Source organism: Arctopsyche grandis, chromosome 1 (genome assembly GCF_051622035.1).
Source record: "Arctopsyche grandis isolate Sample6627 chromosome 1, ASM5162203v2, whole genome shotgun sequence".
Lineage (NCBI taxonomy): Eukaryota > Metazoa > Arthropoda > Insecta > Trichoptera > Hydropsychidae > Arctopsyche > Arctopsyche grandis.
In genome coordinates, this window is record NC_135355.1 from 3,677,779 (window position 1) to 3,705,527 (window position 27,749).

General features: G+C 34.8%; 1 protein-coding gene across 1 annotated transcript in view; it reads right to left on the bottom strand.

The window, feature by feature from the left end:
- The window catches only part of LOC143913204 (netrin receptor UNC5B-like), a 119,550-nt gene extending 105,789 nt beyond the window's left edge, over positions 1-13,761 (bottom strand). The window contains exons 1-4 of the mRNA XM_077432868.1: positions 13,738-13,761; positions 12,986-13,226; positions 10,902-11,311; positions 9,043-9,256 (exon numbers count right to left, since the gene is read on the bottom strand). Coding sequence (XP_077288994.1) covers positions 9,043-9,256; positions 10,902-11,311; positions 12,986-13,226; positions 13,738-13,761 — 889 coding nt within the window. The remainder of the gene's footprint in view (positions 1-9,042; positions 9,257-10,901; positions 11,312-12,985; positions 13,227-13,737) is intronic.
- Positions 13,762-27,749: the final 13,988 nt, after the last annotated feature.

The following is a 27,749-nucleotide window of genomic DNA, read 5'->3' on the forward strand; positions in this document are numbered from 1 at the left end:
AGGTCAAAACTCGTTCAATATATATGGAAATGGTGAATCCTACGTAGGTACTCGCTTTGAGTGCCCTTTTCGTTCGCGTAAAACACGTCAACGTATCGTCAAATTATATAGATATCTCACATACATATTACATACATACAACTGTCAATCGTATATTCTAAATATAATTACATCGTATAATCGTGCATTAACCTTTCCTTACCGGTGACGTAAGCAAAGTCGACTCTAACTCTAATTATGTGAATATCTCTGAAAATATACTAAATACAGAGTTCATATTTTAAGTATTCCTCAGTTATACATTAATGTATTAGATAAAATCATTACAACATATATGCATTCATCGGACCATCTAATAAAAATATAAATTTTCAGTTTGATACGTTGAGGGGTGTGGAAAGAATCGTGGTCACAATATTTTTGACCGTTCAAAGATGAAAAATCCCACTTCTGGTTTATTAATTTAGTGATTTTTTTATATTTTCATCACATTGATACAAGAATTATAGTTGTTCGTGAAGAGCCCACATGTTTGAGGGTCGAAAAAAATATTGGAAGAAATATCAAACAAGAGTAAACTGCCACTTCTGGTTGAAGGTTGATCACCTTATTTTATACATAGCTTGGTATTAAGCTTTAACTTCTAGATATGAAATTTCAGTTCAATAAACCAAAAGGTTTCTGAGAAAAACCTCGATTATCTGGAGTACTACATACTTCCGGTTGAGGTAAAAATATTCAGAAATTACTAGGGTATAAAATAATTTCTATTGCATGTAAAATTCAGTCCGATTCAGTTGCCGGTTCAGGAGATAATTGAATTCAAAATCTTAAAAAAAAGAGGACACCTACATACATATAAGGGGAGGTACCATTTCCGGTCAACTTAAAAATTTGTAAAAAGTATACATCATATCAATAAGAATTTTAGTTAACCGATACTAAGTTTCAGTTCGATAAGACTAACGGTGTTAAAAAAATATACAGACACCCACACTTTTTTTCTAGATCATAAAAACGTGATCTGTGATCGATTCTGAGTTCAAATCAGTTAAAACCTCGAGTTCGAATTTTCGCATGATCACAAAACTTCATCTACTGTTACTACGTACATATGTAGATAAAGTAAAAATCGAATTGATCATCCAAATCTACTCATCGTTATATATTCTCATTCAAAAATAATTAAATTAAAAAAAATTCAATCACAGATAATCCGCACCTGGTTAATCGATAGCACACTGTAAATTCGATATCATGAATGTCGAAAATGGTGTTTTTCACGCGTTTTCCCCGAACATATTGGAGGTATCATCTCTCGTAAAGTGGTCTTCGCGAAATCGTATGATTTTTGCATGACTGCCGATCTCGCGAACGGCATAAGAAACGCCGTAATAAAATATTCCAGGGGCGGCTCGGGGATACAAGGAGAAAAGTGCGGCAGTATGAGCGTGGAATTGCAGCAAATGGCGTCCCTTTAAAAATTCACGTATAAAAAAGGGATTTCACCCGATGGGCGGGGAAAGAAAGAAGATCCAAACCCGTAAAACAGCTATTCCCAACTGAAAGGTATATAAAATATCGTTTTGAAGTATGTTTGAGAAGTCAAATAGAAACTATAATAATTAAGACAAAGAAAGTAATAGTGACTGAATAACATTCAAGATACAAAGCCTTGAAGGGTTGATAGCTTACATAATTTACAACATTTTGAGCCACACATACTTCAGTCCAAAGTCTTACGGTTTTTTTTAATTCATTTTTAAAGATTTTTAGTAAAAACACCAAAATCTCACAGTTAATTGCTAATACTGCCCAAGTTAAAAGAAGTATGTTAGTCAGTTATTATTTTTTTGTCTCTCTAATGTTTATTCAATCAAATAAAAATAAATACAACCATCTGTGTCAACAGAAAAAAACAATAGAGGCACCATAAGTTTTCAAAAATTTGTCCAGCAGGAAAAATCTGATATTTTTTTGTATTTAAAAAAATAACAAAAAATATTTTAAGAGGTAAAACCTTTATAAAAACATGGCTGTTTATTGTCCTTTCTATTATGATTAGGATCTGGCATAGATATTAATGACAGATATAAACGTCATTCGACTTAACTTATTTAACATTCATTCATAATAAATGTTAAAATGTTTGTTTTATAATGGTGATAAATCGATATGCTTGTTATGGCCAAATGCATCAGGCTCAACTATCATTGTGACATTTGTGACACTGACATCTCGCTGTACGAATCGTCGCGACTCTACCGTGCATCGGTCGAGATATTCGATTTGACGTTTGCAATATATTATTATATTTTGTCTTAATTTTATATACAAAATATTGAAGAGGCTTGTTTTTAAAAAACTTTTTTTTTTAACAAATCATCAAGGTTTTTTAAAAAGATTTAGGTTACTAGAAGTTATGAATTCAAAAATAATCTCTATTTATTTATTTTTTACAAACCTTCTTTACGTTTCACTTACGACTACAATTCAGGAAAAAATTTGCCTCTGATCCGATCGTTTTCATGCTTTGCCATATTGCTCATTTTGGTCATCAATATAAGTAAATGGATCCTCCGTCATTACGATAGAAATAAAATATCGTTTAAGCCGCGTTTAAAGTTTGCAAATTTGAAATCAGGGTGACGTGTATGTAGTCTTTAGTTTTATGCATAGATGGCGGTAGTAAAATAAAATTATTAGTATTTTTATTCAAAATATAATTTATATATTTTATTTGTAAGATAATGTTACGAACGCCGCGGATTAAGCGAATAGAATCCCAGAGACTATGTGACCGTTCAAGGGTTATCTGTTAACGGATTAACTAAGTGCTTGCACTTAGACCAACGGATATCTGTTATCGGATTAACTAAATGCTTGCACTTACTTCCAGGATTATATCTGGGCTCTAAGTGCATTTAGGCTAAACAATGACCGTTATTAGTCCTTTCTCAGAATCGGTACGGGGAGACCCAATGTCGTGGAAATACATATCCGAATACGTGACTATACAACGGGTAAACAGATTAGACGTCCTGAGAGATCTACCCTTTATAAGGCGGTACGTAGGCGATATCATGTCATTCTGGACTGAGCACTGCCAGTGCGTGTATCTCCTTAATCATCAATAAATGCTGTGAAACGACTGTTGGCCTTTTACTTGGATCCTCCACCCACCCCTACGCAACAATACATATATATTTTTGGAGTCTGTAGAGTGTTTTTTGAGTGAGTAGGAAAATTGGAGTTATTTATAATTTTGTAAACTTTGAATGGACAGCTTCTTCTCATCTCCAATGTGGGGAGGTTCATTTTATTCAATATGTGAGGGATAATGTATGGCATTGAAAGCCAGTCAAAAAAAAAGATTGAGAACTACTGCCGTATAATATTTCTAGCTCAAAAGCGAATCGATAAGTCGGAATGAATATTTAACTGTCGACGGCTATTTAAACCATGTCCGGCCGTTAACTGTAACTGTAACGGCTAAGGAACAGTGCTTGTCCCTTTTAAGCCCTACCATTTCATTAACTAGCCGAAAACGGAATCCATGGCAGACGCGATAGATAGATATACGGTTTGCTGAGTAGAATGGGCTTAATCTGTAATTTAGTCTGACGTTCGTGGGCCGTCATATTCTCCCTTAACCGTAAACCGACCTTTCGAATGCGTCGGATCGAAATCTATACAGACTCCCCCCCCCCCCCTGTTCCTCGTTGACAGGATGGATTTTCACTTCAATCTTGCAAGCGGAAAATTGAAAGGGTCTAGCCGCGTTTTGACTAAACGACTAAAATTCACCAGACCCTAAATAAATGTCTTCAAAGGCGATTCGATTTTTGGCCCTCGTCTGTTTCCATTCGCCGCGAGAACAATTAATTAACGTTCCACAACTTCACAAACACGATTTAATTATACTTTTGACACGCTAATATGCACCATCTGTCCAAATGGGATGCACATTTTTTTTTATTAAGATTACAAAGACCTAGGGATTGTTCAAATAATATTTATATACATAAAAATATTTAGTATACGAATGAATGGTGTTGTTTGGAAGAATAAATGTTGAAAATATCAGAAGATGAAACTTTTAGAAAACCGAAAACATAGGCGAGTAGTATGAATGTACAAAAGAAGTGCTCGAATTGGTACACGAGACAATGTAAAATGGTGTAAGGGAGCTCTTAAAAGAATACGTGTGAGATGAGATGGATGATAGTTCCTCAAAATAGAGACAGGAAGGAAGTGTGTTGGAGAGGTTTTCATCCAGTAGTGGATGTTGAGGAGACGCGAGGAAGCGTGGTAGTGGGGAAGAGGGGGGAGGGGTGGTTGGAGTGTCTGGCATAAGCTCCTGATATTGAGCGCCGAGCGATGTCAGGCTGAGCGACGGGTGACGTCAGCGCCAGATGCGCCTAAGCATGCGCGGGAGCGTACACACATACACACATCCACGAACACACACACACACATTAATTCATCATCTCGGTTGATGAATTAATGTGTGTATCCATCGAACGGTTGAATGGGTTGGATCGGTGAGCGTGTAATGCGCGCATTCATAATGCGTGTTATGCACGATTTAATTATACTTTTTACGATTAATACGTGCGAACACGCGCCTATAAATTACATTACACTATATTTATTTTATTATTTTTTACATAGATATATGTTTACCAGGAAGGCTTGACAGGAAGACCCTAATGCACCTTCCCAGACATTTAATTACAAACAATCCAGCATTTTTTTGTTACATAAATCACTGTATTTTGAGAAGCTGAAGAACATGAAATTAACAATTAATTAATTAATTAATTAATTAATCCATTGAAACATCGAATTGTGAACACAAGTCTAATTGTGCATATTTTTTTAGAAATTGTACATACATTAAATACATAAGATTTGTGACAGCAGGTAGGATGATTTTTTTGCCAATTTTGAGGAACCGTTTCAACAATGATCAGATAAAAAAAATTGGCAAACTCCGATAAAAAACGATCGACTTGGAGTCAGTGGTCTCACCCTAATGGTTTAAATCAAAAGTTTCCGGAAACCTTTATTTAATCTAAACATTTATACAATTTTTGTCAAAAATTATACAAATCTTGAAAATTTAATGTAATAAGTAATTTCACGTAATAGTGCCTTTGACGTAAAAAAGTATACATACATAAATACATATATATATATTTTCAAAATAAATTTTTTGAAAATAATTTGGAAACCCGTTGTTCCGAAATTGGGGTGCCACCACTGCTTGGAGTCACAAATATCCAAGTCTAACCAGCAGTATTAAATATTAGCCCGGGATCGCACCCAATAATCTCTCGGTGCTAAACATAAACGCAACCACTGAGCTGTACTTCTAAATTTATATAACTTTATTTTAATTCGTGTATCAATTCATTTCTGAAACCACCCGTTGAAATCAACGGGCACAACACTAGTGTAATATCTAGAATTATCGTTGAAGCCTGTTCATGAACATGTCAATTAATGCTCAAATTCATATAAATGAAAATCGGGGCTATTCACCGGAAATCTATTCGGCTACGTACATATGTACATATAACTTCATTCAAAAGTGTCCGTTTATAGAACCCGTCAATTCGATCAATCAAATTCCAATTTTGAACGATACAAATTTCGAATAGTTGGATTTGTATATAATATAATGCGATAAATCAGGGGGGGAACGAATCGCTTAGCTTGGCAATACACACACATGGATATAAAGAAGTGTACAGATCGACCCAAAGCTAATATCGAAATAACGTCGACCCGAAAGTTAGTAGTCGACGCATGATTTATATCCGGGCTGGAAAAGTTTCCGTGAAAAGTTTGCACCCTTTCGCGGTGCCATTCTTGAAAATGATGAATGCGTATTTCATACGTTATCCTCGAAGGATTCATAAATAAACAATTCGCACAATTTTTCCCAAAAAAAAAAAAGATACACAATCTACCCTATGTATGGATGTATATATATGTATAGATAAACTTTTGTTGAAAAATTACCAACGATATGTCATAGAAGAGCGACCCTCACAAATATGTTTATGCCGCATGGAAAACTTTCGCAACTTATTCAATGAGATTCGCTCACTTTCAAATAGGCTAAAAAATAAACTTTTACTCAAAGACAATGATAGGCAACCGTTTTTGAGACAATATATGTACTTCTAAAAATTTGACCTATAAGAATTTACTGTACATAAAACAAGCTAATAAAGCAAATTTTATAAAATATAGTGAAGAGTATTCAGAGGTTAGTGGAGTCAGGTCGAGGTACAAAAAAACACGCAAGCAGGTTCCAAGTCTTTATTAGCTGCTCGTCAGGTGGAGGCCAGGATCCGATTGCCACCGATCGAGAGCGTACCATACTTATATCATAGAGCGCTCAGCGCATACACGTATTATCATTGGTCGAGGAGTTTGGCGCAGCCATTGGCCGCAACGCCCGACTCCACCATTGGTCGGCGTCACCATGACGTCATCGGTCTACGGGCGTCTCTCTTAATAACTTTACAATAGAGTGAATAATTAAATAAAATTCAATTAAAAAGAAAACTGTCGTAAAAAAATGTATCAGGTGATCTGCGCTAGTAAACCATCGGTCCACGAGCGCCACTCACCTAATCGCCAGACGGAAAGAAAAAATTTGGCTAGATTTTTCACTCGCGGGCCGCAGTTTGGGCACCCCTGTTCTAGAGAATCGAATTTTTTTATGTTTTTCTCAAAAACTATTCATTTCATGTATATATTAGTTGCGTAATTTTGTTACCGCGCTGTTTTGTCGCTTCACGGTTTTGTCTGCGGTCTTGACGCCGCGCTCTTATGACGGTGCGATTATATCGATTATATAATTTATTATTTTGTTTCTTGTCTTTTCTGTTATATTTTTGACCATTGTGGCGCATTAGGAATTCCTGTAATGCTACAACGGTCCAAACTTTAAATAAATAAATAAATGTACAAATATGTGTGGGATTTCATGATTAAAATTGCAATCAAAATTATGATCCCGGCTTAAACTAATGTAATTAAATATATATATATATATATATATATATATATATATATATATATATATATATATATATATATATATATATATATATATATATATATATATATATTACTAAGAGGTTTGGGCCGCGTAAGTACGTATGTGATGATATAAAAGCGGCCAATGGTGGACTCGATTTTCACATATATTGAAGACCAATCCAAGCAAAATGGCAAAGTTTGAAAACGATCGGAAGAGTGTGGAAAAGAACCCAAATTTTTTCTGACGAAGAAATCATAAATTAAAGAAGAGGCTAGTAAAAACTAACGATTTCGTCGAAACTTTTCTATATCTAGCCTGAAACTTCAAATGGAATAGCTCTCAATCTTGGGTAAACTCATTTATGAGGCTAAAATAACTGTTAAACTAAAATTCCTATAACCTTTATTTTATTTTACTTTACTAGCGTGTGTACGAGCAAGATGCACGATCCAAGCCAGGCCCACGTATTTTACAAGAGCCATTTAGTAACATATTTTACTAATCATATGAGTTGAGGTAAATGAGAGTGAAAAAAAACCTCAACCACTGTCTAAGTGAGTTGTGAAGGGGCGGCAGAAAGCCGCGTTTGGATAGTTGGCTGTCATCACTCTGATCTGACACTAGATTTCGATGTAAATTTTAATGAATTCGTTAATGATTAAACTCCTCTAGTTTCATGCCAAATACATTAGCCTACTTCAATGTTAGCTAGCCACCGTATGTCAGTAATATATTAAACGGCCTGAAGAATAGAAGTGGTTCAAAATTAGATCACAAATTTTTGACGGGCATTTAAATGTCATTTAACTATTATAGGGAAGCTTATAAAAATCTAAAAAAAAAATAAAAGGCCCCGTCGTTGTATTTTGCCCTTCACTACCCAAAATTATGTTAGTTGCAAATAATTCATCCCCACTTTACCGAGCCAAGCTCAGTCCTGATAGTTTACATGTGTATTCGGAATAAACTTTGATAACAATGTGATAATGAAAAATATCTAAAAAGTCATAAAACAAGTAGATATAAGGCGCCGTCTCATGCCGCGTTTGACATAAGACGAAAATTAGCACTGCCTTGATTTTTAAGTATCTTTAAATATATCAAAATGAATGGGAAAACAATGCTCTAGATACATATTCAAATGAGACAGCAGCACAGACTAATGGTAAGTTGGTAAGCATTTCTGAACAAAGTGGTCACGGGTTCAATCCCACTGGTTGCTGTTGGTCAGACCTTGGACATGTGACTCCAGATCAAACTTTTCCTATCAGAGTTTGCCAATTTATCTGATTTTCATTGAAACGATTCCAACAAATTGGAGATTACCCATCTTTAATTTCGCTGATAACTGCTGCAAATTTGTCCATAGATTTCTATATGGATCGATGTTTGTATTTTCCTTGTACATATAGTAATACTGTAGCACATGCTAAAAGGAGCCTCCGTTATAATTAGTTTTCACGGATTATTTCCAGGCTTAAGTGCTGTCGGCTAACAATGAGAGACCCCCGAATGGACTTAGCGGTCGGTAACGGCACCCAGCCACTTCCCGCTAGAGTTCTGCCCTTCATAAGCAGGTACTTAGGCCATGCCGAGGCATTCTGGACGGAGCACTGGCAGTGCGTGGATCTCCTCAATCACTCAATAAATGCTGTGAAGCGACTTTGGCCTTTTATTTGGATCTTCCACCCACCCCTACGCAACAATATTTCTGTAAAATGTTTGACCATATATGGTGTATATAATCAATACTTTTTAATCTGCATACCACACTCATCGCTTTGCAGAAATCTATTGATACGAGTGTGCATAATTGATTGAAAAAATAAATAAAGCTTTTCCATCAGCCATTTGTTCATCTCTGGTATGAATATAATCGATAACCGCATTAAGTTGACTCATGTAAAAATGAACATCGTTTGATTCTATGCGAGTCACATTTTCGCCAGATGCTATAAAACTAATAAAATCGAACTTACATGCGACTTCAATGTATGCTGGTTGACTTCGAATCTGTCCAAGTCCTGTCCAGGCAATGCAATCGCAACGAAAGCGATCCTTTCCGAAAAATTCTTCGACTTGATTCCTAGTGACGTTGCAGTCCACTTCTACGATACGGACCCCAGTTTGAGGATCGACGAAGTCCAGTTGATTCGGGCAGGACATGCGTACCCCATTACACTTGAAGTATATCTGAAAATTAAATTTGAATTTATTAATCAACATATTTATAACTATTGTAACGTAGATATTATGTGATTGGTACTCTAAGACCACTGATACCCTGACCAAGTTATATACAACAGCCAATAAGGTCTTCCGACTCATTGACAAGTGCTCTCTCGATTTCTTTGAACATATTTCCTTCATTACTAATAAATCTCTTGGATTCCTACTCCGCTCAACAAAACTCTTTAATGATCTTTTTGTATTTAAATTACTTTATTTTTCCCATGTAAGGTCTCACCTTGAATTTGCCTCAATTCACTTTTTTATTTATCCCATATTAATTGTATTGAAAAAGTCCAACTAAAATTTATTAAATCCTTACGCTACCGTTTTCCTACCTACGCCCATACTATTGTTCCCGATATTTTAGAAATCCTATTCTTTTACAAACTTTTTATCAGGCGACGACTCACTGATGCTACATTATTTTTTAGGCTCCTAAAATGGTTTCCTTGATTTTTCTGATTTATTGAGTAAAATTGGTTTCAGGATCCCAAAACCCTGTAAGTGCTGTAACAATTCTGCGATACGCTTTTTAATAAAATGAGATAACTTAAATATTTCTAATAATTCTATCGAACTTCTTACATTATTCAATACTAGTGTTAAGCTCATTGAAATTTAAACGGGTGGTTTCGGAAACAAATTTATATATGATTTAAAATAAAGTTACAATACAAATAGTACTAATTAATCGGAATCGGAACTGAAATAGAAATCGATATTCGGGAATTGGAACTGAAACAGGGATCGGGATCCGGAACTGAAAATGGGGTCCATGCCCGGAACTGAAAATGGGCTCCAGATCCGGAACTGAAAAATAATCGGAATCCGGAACTGAGAAAGGAATCCGGAACTGGAACTGAAAAAGGAATCGAAATCGATAATGAAATCGAATCAAAATCCCATTCGAAATCGATATAATTATATTTTTTTGAAATCTCCATACTTGTCGATGCACCGCAGGACCCACAAACAAACATCGCGTATTTTTATATAAATATATATATGTCGGTCTCCGTGACGAGACAGAATGTTAAATTACAGAAAACGCAAATATCGGAAGGCAAAGATCGAAAATCGAAAGATCTTAAGTCGAAAGATCAAAAAAAAAAAGGTGCATGGTAAACGGTACATACTCACTTAATTTGCGCGAGCAAGATACAACATGAACAAGAGGAACAGGCTTTTCCTCCCGTATTAATGTGCGCGCGCAGAATACGGGAGGAAAAGCATGTTCCTCTTGTTCCTGTTGTATCTTGCTCGCGCTAATTAAGTGAGTATGTACGTGAGTATGTACCGTTTACCATGCACCTTTTTTTTTTGAACTTTCGAATTAAGATCTTTCGATTTTCGATCTTTGCCTTCCGATATTTGCCGTTTACCATGCACCATTTTTTTTTATCTTTCGACTTAAGATCTTTCGATTTTCGATCTTTGCCTTCCGATATTTGTATTTTCTGTAATTTAACATTCTGTATCGTCACGTAGACCCATATATGTATATATTATGTAGAAACATGTGCATGAATTCCATTCAATCTACAACACGGTTACACTTAAATTCAAAGCCTACGACTAGATACAGATAGATAGTAATTCAATTTACCTTAAGGGCATTGGCCGCCCGACACTGCAGGGTTGCCGGCTTATTTTTGATCACGTAAGAGTCCTTCGGCTCGAGCAGGAACGTGGGAAGATTATCCGAATTGGGTTGCAAGAGGTGATCGGATCCTACAGGGATCAAGAGGCCGTGATCGTCCGTGTCGTGATGGTCCAAGTCCTCGTGGCCCTTTGAAGTCTTCAGATCGTATTCGTACTCGTGATCATCGTCGACGTCTGCCACAGGAGGCTTATGGTTCGGATTGTAAGGATCGTATGGTTCGGGATCCAATGCTACCTCATGCTTCAAATCCTGCGATCCCTTTTCCAACTTTTCCGTCTCGCCTTCGGGAACCACCTTCGGCGACGTTTTCCCTTCTGGGAAATCCTCTTCGATATGCTCAGACAGCAAATCTCCTGAAAGTACCAAACACGATTTAAATTATCATATCCAACTGCATATTTGGATTATTAAAAAAAATGGTAGGTAGGTAGGCCAGTCGCATCGGATCAAAGAGGGGATTAGACCGTTGGGGCGCGTAATAATATTATACTTGAGAATATGTAATATTTGAGATGTTCAAGTGTTTGTATCCCAAAGTATTCGGCCGGAACAAAAAATGTAAAATTTGTATTTACCACGAAATACCTAATGGAAAACAGTAAATAGTCTGTTAAAAGGCGTGTGTATGGCGAAATCGGTCTTCTATGAACAAATTTGTAAATTGTCACCATTTTAAACAACTCAACAAGATTCAGTAAGTACATATCAATTAACATCCACAGAGAAATTTATGGTCAAATTTGCAACATTTAATACAATTCAGCGAAATTCTAAATTGCTGAAAAGTCGAGATTTTGCGAGAAAATGGTTAAGGTTGCCAATTTGTTGGAACCGTTTCGATGAAAATCAGATAAATTGGCAAACTCTGATAAGAAACGATCGACCTTAAGTCACAAATCCAAGGTCTGGCCAACAGAAACCAGTGAGATTTGAGCCCGTGACTACTCTGGTTAAATAATTATATGCTAACCATTAACGTCTATTCTGTTGTTATTACAAGTTATAAGCAGGCCAAAATGTCATATTTTTCGTCAAAATGATATCAAAACAAATAATCTGACCAAACCAAAGACGAACAAATTGGTTTCAGGGCAAAAAAAATAATAATTGGAGTTGAATGTAAACTTTTAATAATAGTGATCGTAAGTGAAAGTAAGAAGAGGTTAGTAAAAAAAATGATTTTCCCTGAAAGAAGTTTATTTACGTTATATAAAGCGAGCTTAAAAGATTTTAATTTAGTTTGCAAATATAATATTTTATTTATGGAAGCCGATTAAAAGTCCAGCTTGACATTGGTTAGGCCAATAAAAATAATCAGTTTCAAATCTTTCAAATATATGATTTATTGTGCTTTTTGTTACCATATAAAATTTTTCACATTTGACAAAGTTTAGCAATCGCTGTATTACCATACTAACTATGATTCTGAATGTATAATATACTATATGCGACCAAAATTGAGCCTCTTATATCGAATTCCATCAAAGCATGGAGTGAATTAAATGCATATTAATTGCATTACATTGGTACAGCTTCAGTTTCAATTAAGCGAAGCTAAGTAGTGATTCGCGCGATTATCATTTTTGCATTTTTCCACGAAAATCTCCTCCCTCGCCTACCATTCGCTGAAATTGCATTTTTCGTATGCGGAAAAGCCTCTCCTTTTGCTTTTGTGCGCATTTTTATTTGATGTTTCTCCGAGAGCGGCGAACGTAGCTCGGTGTGTTTGCGCAAAATTTACATTTGCAAAACTTGATATTGCAAAAATTTAAAATTTAAACATTTATTGTTCACAGACGTACCCTTTGAAAATATAAAGTTTTCCCACAAAAGCGACCATAGTCAGAATGTCTGTCCCTTCATACGTATTATACTTTTTTTTAGACAATAAAACATTCAAATTTTAAATGATCACTATTATACAACAGCCTATTATATTTTCAAGCTTTCAAATTAGTTATTTTATAAAATGCACTCATGAGTATGTGTCGAGGGAAAAAAACTTCAACATTAGCTATATCTTATACCTGTATTACTCATATGATGAAATTGCGCTGAAAAATGTAAACTTCTCAGAATCGTAATATTTGCTATGTTTTTAAGTTCCATTATTATGAAAACCATTTTAATTCTTAATAAAAAGCAAACTATTACTTTATAATGATTTCTAGGAAGAACGAATTGACCCCAATGTGATAGTTGGAATTTAATTTTTTTAAATTGGTATCGTCGTATTAAAACCAGGGCTGATTCTTCAATAATATAAACCTTGTTTTTAAAAAACTGTTTTATTACTACACTTTTTCACCTTAATTCTAAAATTCTTTAATACTAAAACTAATTTCTGGACCAACGCAGCATGTTAATATGCTGAAGAAAATTGAAACTGATCAAAGCAATCAGAAACTGAAGAAACAGATCGATTTACAAATTTGAGGTTGATGTTTTCGCCGATGACTGTCAAACGAAATCGATACCACAATACTAGAACTAATATCTGGGCCTGGTTTGGATAGCATTTTTTTTTTTGTACAAACGTCGTAAGTTTTATTACAAAATATGTGGATCGCACTTTATTTTGTGTGCGGATAAACTTTATTTTATCATTCATTCATATATTATCTATATGTATGAGAAATAATAAGAGCGTATAATTCAAAATTTATAAGATTTAGTTTATAAGATATGTGAAAAAGTTAAAGTTATAAGCGTTTAAACAATTAAAATCTGATAAAATAAGGGGGGGAGGGCGGAAAGTCAAAAATTTATAAGCAATCACCCGAAGGTAGTCGAAAGCTGTCATCGTCTCCAAAATTTTAGAACTTTTAACACGTCTATGTATGTAGATTATATTTTATTATAGACAAATTACAATTGAAATCTCTATCAGGGACCAAACCTCACAAAATGGCAAAGTTTCAAAGCGATCGGAAGAGTTTTAGGAGGTTTGTTCAAAACAATCACAAAGTGAAACTAATATATACCTTGTAATAAAAGCCTTGTTAAAATGAACAATCTTGGAAGATTACCTGTAAATAAGGCTTGGTTATATGATCGATTTTGTATTCTAAATATTATTTCCACAAATTAAAAATCAGACACAAAAATGATATCCAATTTTTACTTCGAATTTTAGAACAATTTCCACAATACCCGTACTATCTACATATGTAGTATATTAAATTGAATGTCTGTTAGTTTGTCTGTCCGTCTCGTATAGGCTCCTAAACTAATCAACCGATTATGATGGAACTTTCAGTATTTGTTGTATGCATGTCTGGGAAGCTTATTGTAAAAAAAAAATGTCCAAAGACGGGAACAGAAACGGGAAAAACGGGAATGAGTGGCATTGCAACGCAATAATTTCAAATGTTTTCGCGTCGCGACCTGCGTTGTTAGGGTAAAATAAACAAACAATTGAATAATTTGAAATGTGTTCACTGCCTGCATTTTTCTGACAAATGGGAACGGAAACGAGAACGAGAACGGGAACACAACGGGAACGGGAACGGGAATTGCATGCGTTATTGAACGCATCCCGGGTTCAGCTAGTGTTCATATAAAAATGTGCACATAAGTTCTTCCGTATATAATCCAAGCACATCGAAGTTGGTCAAATGAAATATTGAGCTACAATAAGATTTATGAGTATTTTACAAATGAAAAACTTCAGATATAATTTATATAATTTTTATTTGAAAATACCTTGTTAACATTTTGCCATATGTATCACACACTATACTATTAGACAAAATTCCCGTAATAATTAAGCGACGATTTTACACATTTTTCTGCATGAGCTAAGCCGTCTAATTGGATTAAATTTTCGCTCAGAATTTCATTGAATTTATAAAGCGTATCCCTCCCGGGAGAATATCCCGGGACCAGAAGTGTAGAGTGAGGAGGAGCAAAAAGCCATCCGGCTTTTCACACTTCGTTTATTCCCGTTGAAATAATTTGAAACACACGACCAAATATTTGGATTTCTAACGCCACTCGACTCGGACAGTAGATGCGTTCAGTCTCTTCCTTGGGTTAATTTGGCACAATGGAGTGCATTCTGCGCCGATATCTGTGCAGGACGTGTGATGCATTTTCCGGTTGCATTGCAGCGAGCGAAAGACCGTTGCAGATTCGAGATAAGACGGTTAACCCGACGTGAGACGTCGTCGACTATCATTAATAATACTCATTCGTCGTTAGAAGAAACACACGCTTAATTTCACAGTTGCACTCTATCGAGACGAAAGATGCGTTTCTAACTCGCCGATCACAGGCTCTCAAGTGTTTTTCTATTATTTAAGAAGCATCAAAAATTACAGAAATTATATTAGTGGACAATTTATCAATACATAGAGAATCCTGCTAATGAAGTAGAAGTTTATAGATCAAATTTTGATACAAAGCGTCCTTAGAATATACATACATACATATATGGTAATAGTTCAAGGCAAAGTTTTAAAAACTGTCGATTGTCGATGCGGTGCAAACGATCGACAAGCGCCAGACAGACTGAACCACAGATTAACTGGATGGCTGCTTTAAACGCAATTCTCGACTTCACGAATGATAGATTGCACATCAGATTACGAGTAACCTTTCGATGTGCACAGATGCAATTATTAAAATTGAGTTGGATCTTTCTGGCTAGTTTAATAAGGCAAAATTCTGAACTTAAGTATCAGAAGCACAGAACGTATACAGGGTAGGTATGCCGGGACTTCGGGTAGATTTCGCTTAGTGGAAGTGTGAGCAGTGCGCACGCATAAGGTACAAGTACAGTTAATCTGTGGTTCAGTCTGTCTGGTGCTTGTCGATCGTTTGCACCAAACCCGTCAATTGTAAGTTAATTTTGGTTTTGACTTTATACTAATATTTTCGTATGGATTAATAATGGATTTGGAATTGAATTGATTCAAGATTTGAATGCAAACCGTGTGGCTGCATGCTCATTTCAATTGAATTTTGACAGTTTGAATTTCATAACAGATGATATTAATGGGGTTGCGCAGATGTATTTTCGATGTACATTTATGATTGGCAATTTTTTAAATTGGGTTGGATCTTTTTGGCAAGTTTAAAATGGCAAAAGCCGAGACAAAAGTATGAAATGAGCATGCAGCGAAATAAGCATGCGGCCACGTGGTTTGCAACCATTTGTAGCGCAGCGCTAAAGACTCTGTATCATCATAATCTTCTACAGCCACTCACCATCCACTGGATGAAGGCCTCTCCAGCACGCTTCCACTCATCTCTGTTTTGCACAACTCAACCCACACATTCTCCTAATTTTGTCTACCTATCTTCCCTGCGGTCTTCCTTTTACCCTTTTGCATTCTCTCGGGTACCATTCTAACACTTATATTGTCCATATATCGTCCATTCTTTTAGTCACGTGGCTCGCCCATTGCCATCACAATCTCTATACTCTATCCACTATATCTTCTCATATTTCTCACCCACGTATTCCGCTTCCTATCTTTCCTTGTTATGCTAAGCATACAGCATTCCATACTTATTTGAGTGCATTGGACTTTGTGTAGCATCTTGGCGTTCAATCCATACGTTATCACTGGCAAAACTCATTGATCGAATATCTTAGCAGAGTGGCATTTTTGATTTAAAAACAACATTCATTCGTCCAAATGCACCCCACCCTAATTTCATACGTCTCTTTATTTCTTCTTCTTCTTTACTGCCTGATATGTCTATTATTTGACCTAAATATTAATAATTACTCACTACTTCTACTATTTTATTTTCTATTGAAATGCTATCAGGCATACAATAACATTAATTTATTGAACATTAATTTAGAAAGACGCTTTATATTATACATAATATATTTCGAAAAAAGATTTATTTGATAGTTATATAGTAATTGATGCCAATTAATTTTGGTCCAACTTTACATATAAAGAAAAGGTTTAAAAATAAATTATACATCATAATAAGATGATCCATTTTAAATTTGAATTTAATAAATAAGATTAATGATGATAATATACAGAATTTCATTAAAATCGTATATTTTAATTATAATACCTACCTTTATATTTAAAATATTTTTAGATCAAAAATTAATAAATATTTGAGAGACCGAATATTTCATTTCAAATTATAACAGGTGGTTAATATTATGATTAAGCCTATTATTTTATGATGCTATGATTGTGTGACTGGCCACAGTGATGCTTTAGAGTACTCTATAATGTCACTGTGGTTAATATGTTGAAATAAAATCAAATAAATAAATAAAGTTTGATTTTAATTAATTCACCCCTTAAATGAGTTTTTCCAACGTCCATTAAGGGACATTGGAACCCAGACCCATTAAAATCACTTTTTAGGTTTCGACAATATAATTTCATCTGAATCCTAAAGCCTGTAGTCGACATAAAATTGACAAAAATATGTTCATACATACCATATACAGATACATTTAAAATTTTCTAATTTAAAAGAATAGGATAATTATACTTTATAATTTATGTACAATTATATTCATATTTTTAATATATGTATGTTCATTTGTAAAACACTCAACTATATATTCACACGCGTACACTTGTACGCTCGAAAGTTTCAATGATGTATTACGTATATACATACATATACATATGTATGCGTTGTATGACTTCCGGCCAAGTCAATGAATGGTCATTTTCGACTTAATGATGATGAGCGGCCCACATACACTATTCTGAAGCGGCACAAATGAAATTCATTGAAGAAGAAACATCGTTAAAAATGCATTCTTCTTCTGTGACCGAGTATCCATTCGAGTCGCTCATACATATATACAACAAATAAAGAAGGCCACTCACTGAGCAATTTATCGCAGCAATTTGTCAATTAATCGCCCACCAAATTGCTCAATTGCTTTTGCAAATATATGCCTAATTAAAGCCGATAAGCTTTAACCCTCCCTCACCGAAGTGGGGTATGCAAGTGCCCCAATTTTTACGTTTTTCGTAATAATTATGTGGTTTTCAAAGCTATACACCCTATATTTCTTGCATTTCTAGAATGAACTTCAATACATTTATTTTAATAGATTTTGTAGGATTTAGAAAAGGGGTACAATCTAAAAAAATACATTTATACATTTCTACGTTCCAACGTATGATTTAAAGGCGGTAGCGATGTCATGTTTTTGACTGTTCGCTTGCATATTCTTGTTGATCGATCAATCAATGCGAGAGAAAGAGACAGCTATATTTTCGCAAGCTATTGTTTTCGTCGCTTTTGGCGCGTGGCTATTGAGTCATGCAGTCGCCTGTTGGCCTTACCTATGTGCTTTTGCATGTTGATGATTGTCGTTATTTTTTAATATAAAAATAAATAAAAAACATACTATAGGACTAAAACTTTTTTATGTTGTATAAAATGATTAATAAGATATGTATATGTATATTGAACTCATTTGAATATATATATATATATATATATATATATATATATATATATATATATATATATATATATATATATATATATATATATATATATATATATATATATATATATATATATATATAGGTTCGGTCTTTCGTGTCATGTGAGGAGGACGTGCTTCTGCGTTCCTCCCGCTATTACTCGCTTAAACCCGGCTATTGCACGAAATTTAACTTAACCATCTAATCACTTATTTTACTAATTGCATCCTAGTATAATTTAAGTGTAAAAATAAACAGCAAATCGGTCGTAAAAAGCGGTTTTATATCAGTTATTTCGAAAAATTTTGTGCTAATTTTTGTGTCAAATCGGTGTCAAACGAGATACATCTCCCTACCTGAATACAAAAAAAGGGTCCTTCGCCAGCCAAGTCGGTCCCACAGAAGCAATAAATCTTCCACATAATTGCTTCCAGCCAAAAATCTTTAACGAACTTTACTTAATAGAATAATAGCAAACAGAAACGGTGTTTCCCAACTGTCTATCAGTTCTTTTTCATATTTAAATTATATTAAAGTAATTCGTGTAATTTTATATACTTTACTAAAGTTATTATTAAAATATTAAATTGCAAACCGCACTCACATATATAAATCCGTTGTCTCCAAAGAGGCGTCTCACGATAAAGATCTGTAAAAAAGTAGTATAACAATTGCTAATCTATTATTATCATAACTAACTACTTTCACTTACAAAGTAACCCTGTTAAATGGCATGTAATAACTCATAAGTGATCCAAGTGATACCTAGGATGACTATATGTCAAAGCTGACCACAGAGAAGAGTTTATGGCGGTAAGAACTCACTCCTTGAATGGAAATCTCTCTCAAGTACCGCCTTTTTCTCAACACATCTTGGATAAATGCGAGAAAAATAATATCCAAACCTCCAACAAGGTAAGAGTGACGATGGATGATAGCTTAGCTAATAGAAACCTGTATTTAGCCACGTACAATGTAAGAACGTTATCGAGTGAAGGAAGTGTGCTTGCATTAGAGAATGAACTAGAAAGTATCAAATGGGATTTAGTAGGACTTAGCGAAGTAAGACGAAAACAGGAAAACCAAATAATCCTAAAAAGTGGTAACTGTCTCTACTGGAGAGGGCTACCAAATGGTAGAATAGGAGGAGTAGGGTTTCTTATCAATAAGAGAATAGAAAGAAATATTATAGAAATAAACGACATATCGGAACGTATATGCTATGTAGTATTAAGAATCTCGAGCAGGTACACTTGTCAAATCTTCCAAGTGTACGCCCCCACATCTAGCCACCCAGACGAGGAAATAGAAGACTTCTACGAAAAACTACAGGGCGCATACGATAATAGCCGCCACCACTTTAAAATAATCATGGGCGACTTTAACGCAAAAATAGGACAAAAGGCAAACACAGAAAGAGCAGTAGGCAATTTTGGTACCGGCCAAAGAAACGACAGAGGCGATCGCCTCATAGAATTCGCAGAACACAACAGGCTCTTCATCACTAATTCATTTTTCAGGAAAAACACCAACAATAAGTGGACTTGGGAGAGTCCTAAAGGAGACAGAAACGAGATCGATTTCATCCTAACAAATGCCCTGCACTCCGTTAAAGACGTTAGTGTTTTAAGTAAAGTAGATATAGGCAGCGATCACAGATTAGTCCGTGCCAAGATGGCCATTAATATAAATTGCGAACGTAGGAAATTAATAAAAGGATGCAGTAACTCTCCAGATTTCGCTCAACTAAGGTCTAGGAAAAAGGAATTCGAACTCGAACTTGGAAATCGATACGGGAAATTAAACCCAGAAGCAGACATCGAGGAATTGAACACTGTAATTAGTTCGGTTCTAACCTCAACAGGTAAGAAATTAGGTGGTTTCAGGAAACAGATTAAATTAAGCAAAATTTCAGCGGAAACAAAAAACCTAATTAAGCATAAAAGGAATTTAGATAGGGATAATAATAAGCAAGAATACAATCTAGTAAATAAGGAAATTAAGAAGAGAATAGTCAGGGATGTCAGGGATTTTAACAGCAAGCTAATAGAAAATACCATTAAGAATAACCGTAGCCTGAAAAAGTGCAAACAGGATCTTTTCTTAGGCAAAAACCAAATGATCGCAATCAGATCAGAGAGCGGAGTAATAATTAGGAATAGAGAAGAAATCATAGACAGAGTTTACACGTTCTATGCAAAACTATACGAGAACGACAACGGCCAATTCCCCACTCTGGAATCGACACACGGCCAAAGGGTTCCTGCAGTATTGCCTAGCGAAGTAGAGGCCGCGCTAAAAACTGCAAAGAATGGTAAAACCCCAGGGGAAGATAATATTCCCATCGACTTACTAAAATGTGGCGGCCCCCCCCTAATTAATATCTTAGCTAGGCTTTTCAGCAAATGCATCCAGAACCAAGCTATACCAGAAGGATGGAATAACGCAACTATCATTTTAATACACAAAAAAGGCGACAAAAGCGATATCAAGAACTACCGACCCATTAGTCTACTTTCAGCGGTCTACAAGCTCTTCACGAAGGTTATTACAGAAAGGCTGAAGAATATCCTCGACGAGAACCAACCTATAGAGCAGGCAGGGTTTAGGGCAAATTTCAGCACAATGGACCACCTCCAAGTAGTTGGCGAACTAATCGAGCGCGCCAACGAATATCAACGGCCACTGTGCCTAGGTTTCGTCGATTATGAGAAAGCCTTCGATACAGTTAGTCATAATGCAGTACTTAACGCTCTAAAAACACAGGGAGTGCCGGAACCCTATGTGGGACTGTTAGCTACAATATATAAGAATGCCACAGCTTCAGTTAAAATTTTTTCAGGTACAGATAGATTTAGCATAGGAAAAGGAGTAAGACAAGGAGATACAATCTCGCCCAAGTTATTCAATGCGGTGCTTGAGGGAGTTTTCAGGAAATTGGATTGGGATACAGCCGGAGTAAGCATCAATGGTCGCTTTTTGAGTCACCTTCGGTTCGCAGACGATATAGTTTTAGTAGCTCGTGATTCAGCTGACCTACTTATCAGACTAACACAGCTGGACAGGGAAAGTAGAAAAGTAGGATTAAAAATTAACGTAGATAAGACTAAACTAATGTTCAATAGTTATTGCATGCCTGATAGCATCCCCTTAGATGATAAACCAGTAGAAGTAGTAAATAATTATTTATATTTAGGTCAAATAATTGACATGTCTGGTAGTAAAAATGAAGAGATAAAGAGACGTATGAAATTGGGGTGGAGTGCATTTGGACGGATGAATGCTGTTTTTAAATCAAAAATGCCACTCTGCCTGAAGAAAAGGATCTTTGATCAATGCGTTTTGCCAGTGATGACGTATGGATGTGAAACTTGGACACTGAACGCCAAGATGCAAAATAAAATCCAATGCACTCAAAGAAGTATGGAACGCTGTATGCTTGGCATAACGAGGAAAGACAGGAAGCGGAACACGTGGGTGAGGAATATGACAAGGGTAGTGGACATAGTGGATAGAGTGAAGAGATTGAAATGGCAATGGGCGGGTCACGTAGCTAGGAGGATGGACGAAAGGTGGACAAAAGAAGTGCTTGAATGGTACCCGAGAGAAGGCAAAAGAGTAAAAGGAAGACCGCAAGGAAGATGGGTGAACGAAATTAGGAAAATGTGCGGAATGAGATGGATGAGTGTTGCGCAAAACAGAGACGAGTGGAAGCGTGTTGGAGAGGCCTTCATCCAGCAGTGGATGGCGAATGGCTGTAAATGATGATGATGATATATATATATATATATATATATATATATATATATATATATCGTGTTGGAGAGGCCTTCATCCAGCAGTGGATGGCGAGTGGCTGTAAATGATGATGATGATGATATATATATATATATATATATATATATATATATATATATATATATATATATATATATAAAATAACAAACTCAGTCGTAAGCGTGTAATGCTTTCAACTGAAATGTCATGGGTTCATTCCCTGGCCCGATGTTACTGGCCAGACCTTGATTATATGAGTCAAAGTCAATCATTTGCTATCAGAATTTTAAAATTTATCTATTTTCATTATTGAAACGTTTCCATCAACCCTCACTCAAAAATTCGGATTTGTGAAATCTCGAATTTGTTGATAATTACATAAATATGCTACCTACTCTGTGAAATGTTCGTATATAATCGTGTATAATCGTGTATAATCGCATATAATCGTGTAATGTATAGTTTCAACAAAAATATCTGTAATATTAAATGAACGATGTTTATATTAATTAAACTTAAATAATTGGTTATTAATAAAATTGAGTATTGGGCCCCACCAAGAGACATTTTTTTAAATTTATTTAAAAATAACATTTACATTTTACTGGTAGAGTTGAACCCTTGAAATTTAATGTAGAGTGTGAGCGATCGCCATGACACTTTTAAAAACTGTCAAACTACGATTTTAATTGAATAATATGTTACTTAAATGATCAATTTACTTATAAAAATATATCCCGTGTTGTTTATTGTGTGTTTTTGAATGCATCGTGCAATTTTTAACGATGCACTTGCCCATCTTGCGAGTGATATAAACAAACAGAGAAGTTTTTATCGGATGTATGTACATCGAGTACAAAGCATCAAATACGACTGACGCAAAAATTATTTGAAAAGGTCTGTGGACATTTTTCACTTGACAACAATATGACGCCCAACGCCATTTTTATTATTATAACATTTGTCTGGGCTGTAGCAATTGATCCGAAGATATATATGTAGATGATGAAATGAAATGTGTATCGAGCAACTAATCACTTGATGAATTGCACCGTATCGAGTTGACCGGTCATCGAATTTGTAAACATTTAGGAACATTCGTATTCAACAGCCGGGACATTCAGTTGGAGGAAACTTCAAAAGGAGCGTGCAGCATCCGTGCAAGCAAATTAATTCCTTAGCGACGGGGTACCCAGCGTGTAAATTCCCCCGAGACGGCAGCGCATGACTAATTATTTTTAGTTTCGCCCTGAGGAGCATTTATTATCTTTTGATCTTTTCGTCGTCGTCGAAGGAGAAGGAGGGAAATTAAACATGTTCTTCATTAGTGAAGGAAGCACGTTCCTCTGAATCGCGTATCTAATTTTTTTCGTACACAGACGGTGCATTGCTTCCATCCGAGACGTCTTTTCAAACGCCGTTTGGGTTTTATCTGAAATTAAACGATTGAATTCCGTCTACCGTTTGACTGGCGGATGATGGATGACCTCTCCATGTCAATGGAGTTGTGATATTTTGAGTGCGTTCGATCATTGAGAATGGTACGTGTGTGGTCCGCATTATGTCATTGACAATGTGTATAACATATAATCGTTTCGAATCAAAGTTTGTTTATCGCATGTAAATAAATATTTGAAGAGTTCGAAATGACGATTTGAAAATGGGACATCATGTTTTACATATTTTACATATATACAAACATACCAGGAAGGCTTAACAGGTAAGCCCCAAATGTGCCTTCCTGGTCCACATAATTATTACATAGATACATGTAAATACAAATATCGTATTAATACGATAAATAACGATGAATAACTTTCATGTAACAATACGAATTTTATATTCGATAAACAACCACAGAGACATCTATGGTGAGCAATATGGCGAAACCTAAGATATAACAATAACTAAAGGTTCGCAACAGAAAATTGGGAAGGAAACGCCAATTTTACAGGAATCGTTTCAATGAAAATCAGAAAAATTGGCAAATTCTGATAAGAAACGATCGACCTTGACAAATCAAGGTCTGGCCAATAGCGAGACTTAGCGGGAATCGAACTCGTAACATCAAGTACGAGATAATTCAACATTCACCACTAGACCACGCTACTGGTTAATGTAATATGATGGAAATTTTAAATTAATTTATAAAATTTTAATAATAATATGTGGAAATTTTAAATTTACATTGAATTAAATACCTTACTATAATTTCTATTGAAATTAAAACAGTTTTCACATATGAATGGCGGTGACTTTTCAACCAGAGGATGCTATCCAAAACACTCAGTTTATTTTTTTAAATTTTATTTTATTCTTCCAAACATTGTCATATTTATATTTATTAAAATGTCTTGGGTATGTTTTCGTTTTTGAATGAACATTCAATATTGGTGTGGGTTTTGGGCTCTTAACAATAATCTCTTTTTCATTATATGGTAGAGAAGCAAATGTCCTTTTTAGTACATTTTTAATTAATCAATTGCAATTATTATTAACAACGGCGATAAATCCACTTGCATTGTTACTTTGGATATTTAGATTTAGGGCCATAATGAATAATAATTTAGGACGTAATAAATAACAATATAATAATAAAATTAAATAACTTAGGACGAACGACGTACGAATCAACGAATCAAGCGAAAGTCCATACATAAAAATCGAATCAAGTTCATACATACGCAAAAGGAGATTTTGCTTCCAGAGCAAGTGTCGCGCGAGCGAGACGACTGTAGAGTCGTCTCACTCATGCGCATACGCAAGAGTGACAGCTCACTTGTGCGCATGCGCAAAAGATTTGTAGAGAACTTCAGCATCCACGGTAAAACAAGCGTGATGGGAAACAAGCACCGGTCGCGCAGACGGCTATGGCCTTTCAACGAGGATTCTCGTTTATGTCAATTTTGGATACGGTTTGAAAATATGAAGGAAGCACGTTCAGAAAACAAACGGTATGATACGCAGCATCCATGGACGGCACGCCACTGATAATTCTATGTATATAGAATTATCGGCCGATTTCCAAACTATCTATTTTCGGCAAGTTGTTAGATAAGATTGTCACTGATAAACTTTCTTAGCTTCTTCCTAAGCTTTATTATTCTCGAACAAAAGAGCTTTCTCCATAAAAATCTGTGGAATCTAACCTCGAATTTACTGATTTCATATGTTCTAAGGAAGATAAATGTCAGACTAACGATAATTAATGTTGATTTTTCAAATTCTTTTTTCAAGTATTTCACATATTTTTAAGTATTTTATTCAATATTTTGTATGAAATCGAAACCGTATGATTAATATTTTGACAACTTCTTATACACAACTATTTTTTATGCAATTTAAATACATCACTCAAAACATATGTACATATGTACATACGTATATACTAGAGTTTCCAATCCGAATATTCGAATATTCGATATTCAAATATTTTCGGCTTATTTTGAACTATTCGTTATTCGAACATTTGAGCAATTATTCGAATAATATTCGTGAAATATTTTAATAAAATATTTTACAAATTTTGAATTTTTTTAACATAATACAATTTTATTTTTAACTCGAAATGTGTAACGCAAAAGTGTATATATCCCTCAAATACATACATACATAGATGAAGTCGTCAGTTTGTCACATTCGAGTTTTTTTTTATATATGACAAGGGTAGTTGATATACTTAATAGATATAGTTAAATAAATAAATGGAGAAAGTCTGAAATGGCAGTCAGTTCTTTATCAACTCCAAATAAAATAAAATTATATCGCGCGCTCATATTACTATTATTAACATACGTTTCATATCTATGGAATAACGCCTCGAATACTAACCTTTCCAAGCTCCAAATAATACAAAATAAATCCCTAAAAATAATTTATAATAACTAACTTGAAAAAACTGCATGCCATAAATAATATTCCGTTTGTTACAGACATTACTAACAAACTAATCAGTAGATTCTATGACAGAATCACTAATAACCATACTAACACACTTGTGAAGAGTCTCGGTGATTACAACAAAATGTCTATATCCTTCAGGTATAACACACAGATTGCCGAAACATAATCTGCTTTAGATAATCGACTTTAAAGAGTCTTTAATTAATATTATGTCTTAGATGTATTATGAACATTTATAAGAATCGTAAATAGGTTTTTGAGCTCTTTTTCCTATTATGCTGTACATTAACATTAGAATAATATAATACTATGATTACTATCAAAATTAAATTAAAAATGTAAAATAGAAAATGATCAGTAGATCAGTAGCTATTAAAATAGATATAAGATGTATTGTGAAGATAGAATTTAGTAATAATAAAAAGTATTTAAAAATCAAAATCAAATAAATAAAAATATAAATTAAATTGCATCTTACCACGCCAAACCACAGTGATAAATTTAGCCAAAAATCAAGAACCATTCCTAGTAAAGTCTATTTATAATGCATATTTTGCTAGGGTATACATTATTGCACCGCGTTCACAAATTGCCGGGTTAACACAACCAATAAACCTAAGAAAAAATAAACAAAGTCGACCCGTACCATATTTCCAATAATTCAAACAAACGTGCAACTTCTATATATGTACATAAATATATCCGGGGTTTGGTAAACGAAAACATAAGGGCGTAAAGTTTTTAAATTTTGCGTTTGGAAATCGCACAACGTACGTACACATTTAGAATAAATAGGGGGGGGGCTTGGTTGGTTACTAGCACATGTTACGGGTCATTAATATAAATTTAGCCTCGGTCTCGTTTTATTTTTTGCCCTCCACAACCCCAATATTGTGGTTGCACAACGCTTTTGCCGGCGGAATTTGAAAATCTATGCACGCTTAAATATCGCAACGAGCGCTCATTATCTGCGGATAGCCTTGATTGAATTGTGCGATAATGCGATTTCGATGCATTCGCCGATAAATACCCCCACCCCCACCCCCCACCCACCATTCTGTCTAAACTCGTCAAATTTATATTAAATATTAGCTGAAATATGTAAACGTATAATAATTTGGGTTATTTTATGGTATTTTTCAGTAGATTCTCTTCTCTTTGCTATATAATTATAAATTTGATACGTGGTCCAAAATAAATCACTCTACTTTTAATATTCTCAGCTTTATAATACTTATGAACAATATGAATTTTATTTTTAAAACATACACAGGAACACTTGTAAATTTATAACAGTTTATAAAATGATCAAAAAATATATAAAATCAGATGGAAACCAATCGATTAAATATTAGTGCAAAATACTGCACTTTGAGTCAGTACGTTAAATATAAAATTTTCATTAATTTAAATAACTTTCATTTCGTTCAATCATTCATCTCATTCAAATAGACTCGTGTTGAATCTCATGAAACTGACCAGCTCATCAACATGACAATTGAACAGGTCCAAATGCTCATCTATCACATTAAGGAACCGGAAAGCCTTTACAAGAGACGAGTTATTGAAATCAGTCGTTTTCGCAGGAATAAGTTGGAAAAGTAAATGATGACACAAAGCTCTACCACATTCAGGAGCCGAAAATTTAAATTCGAATAAAATCGAAGGGTTG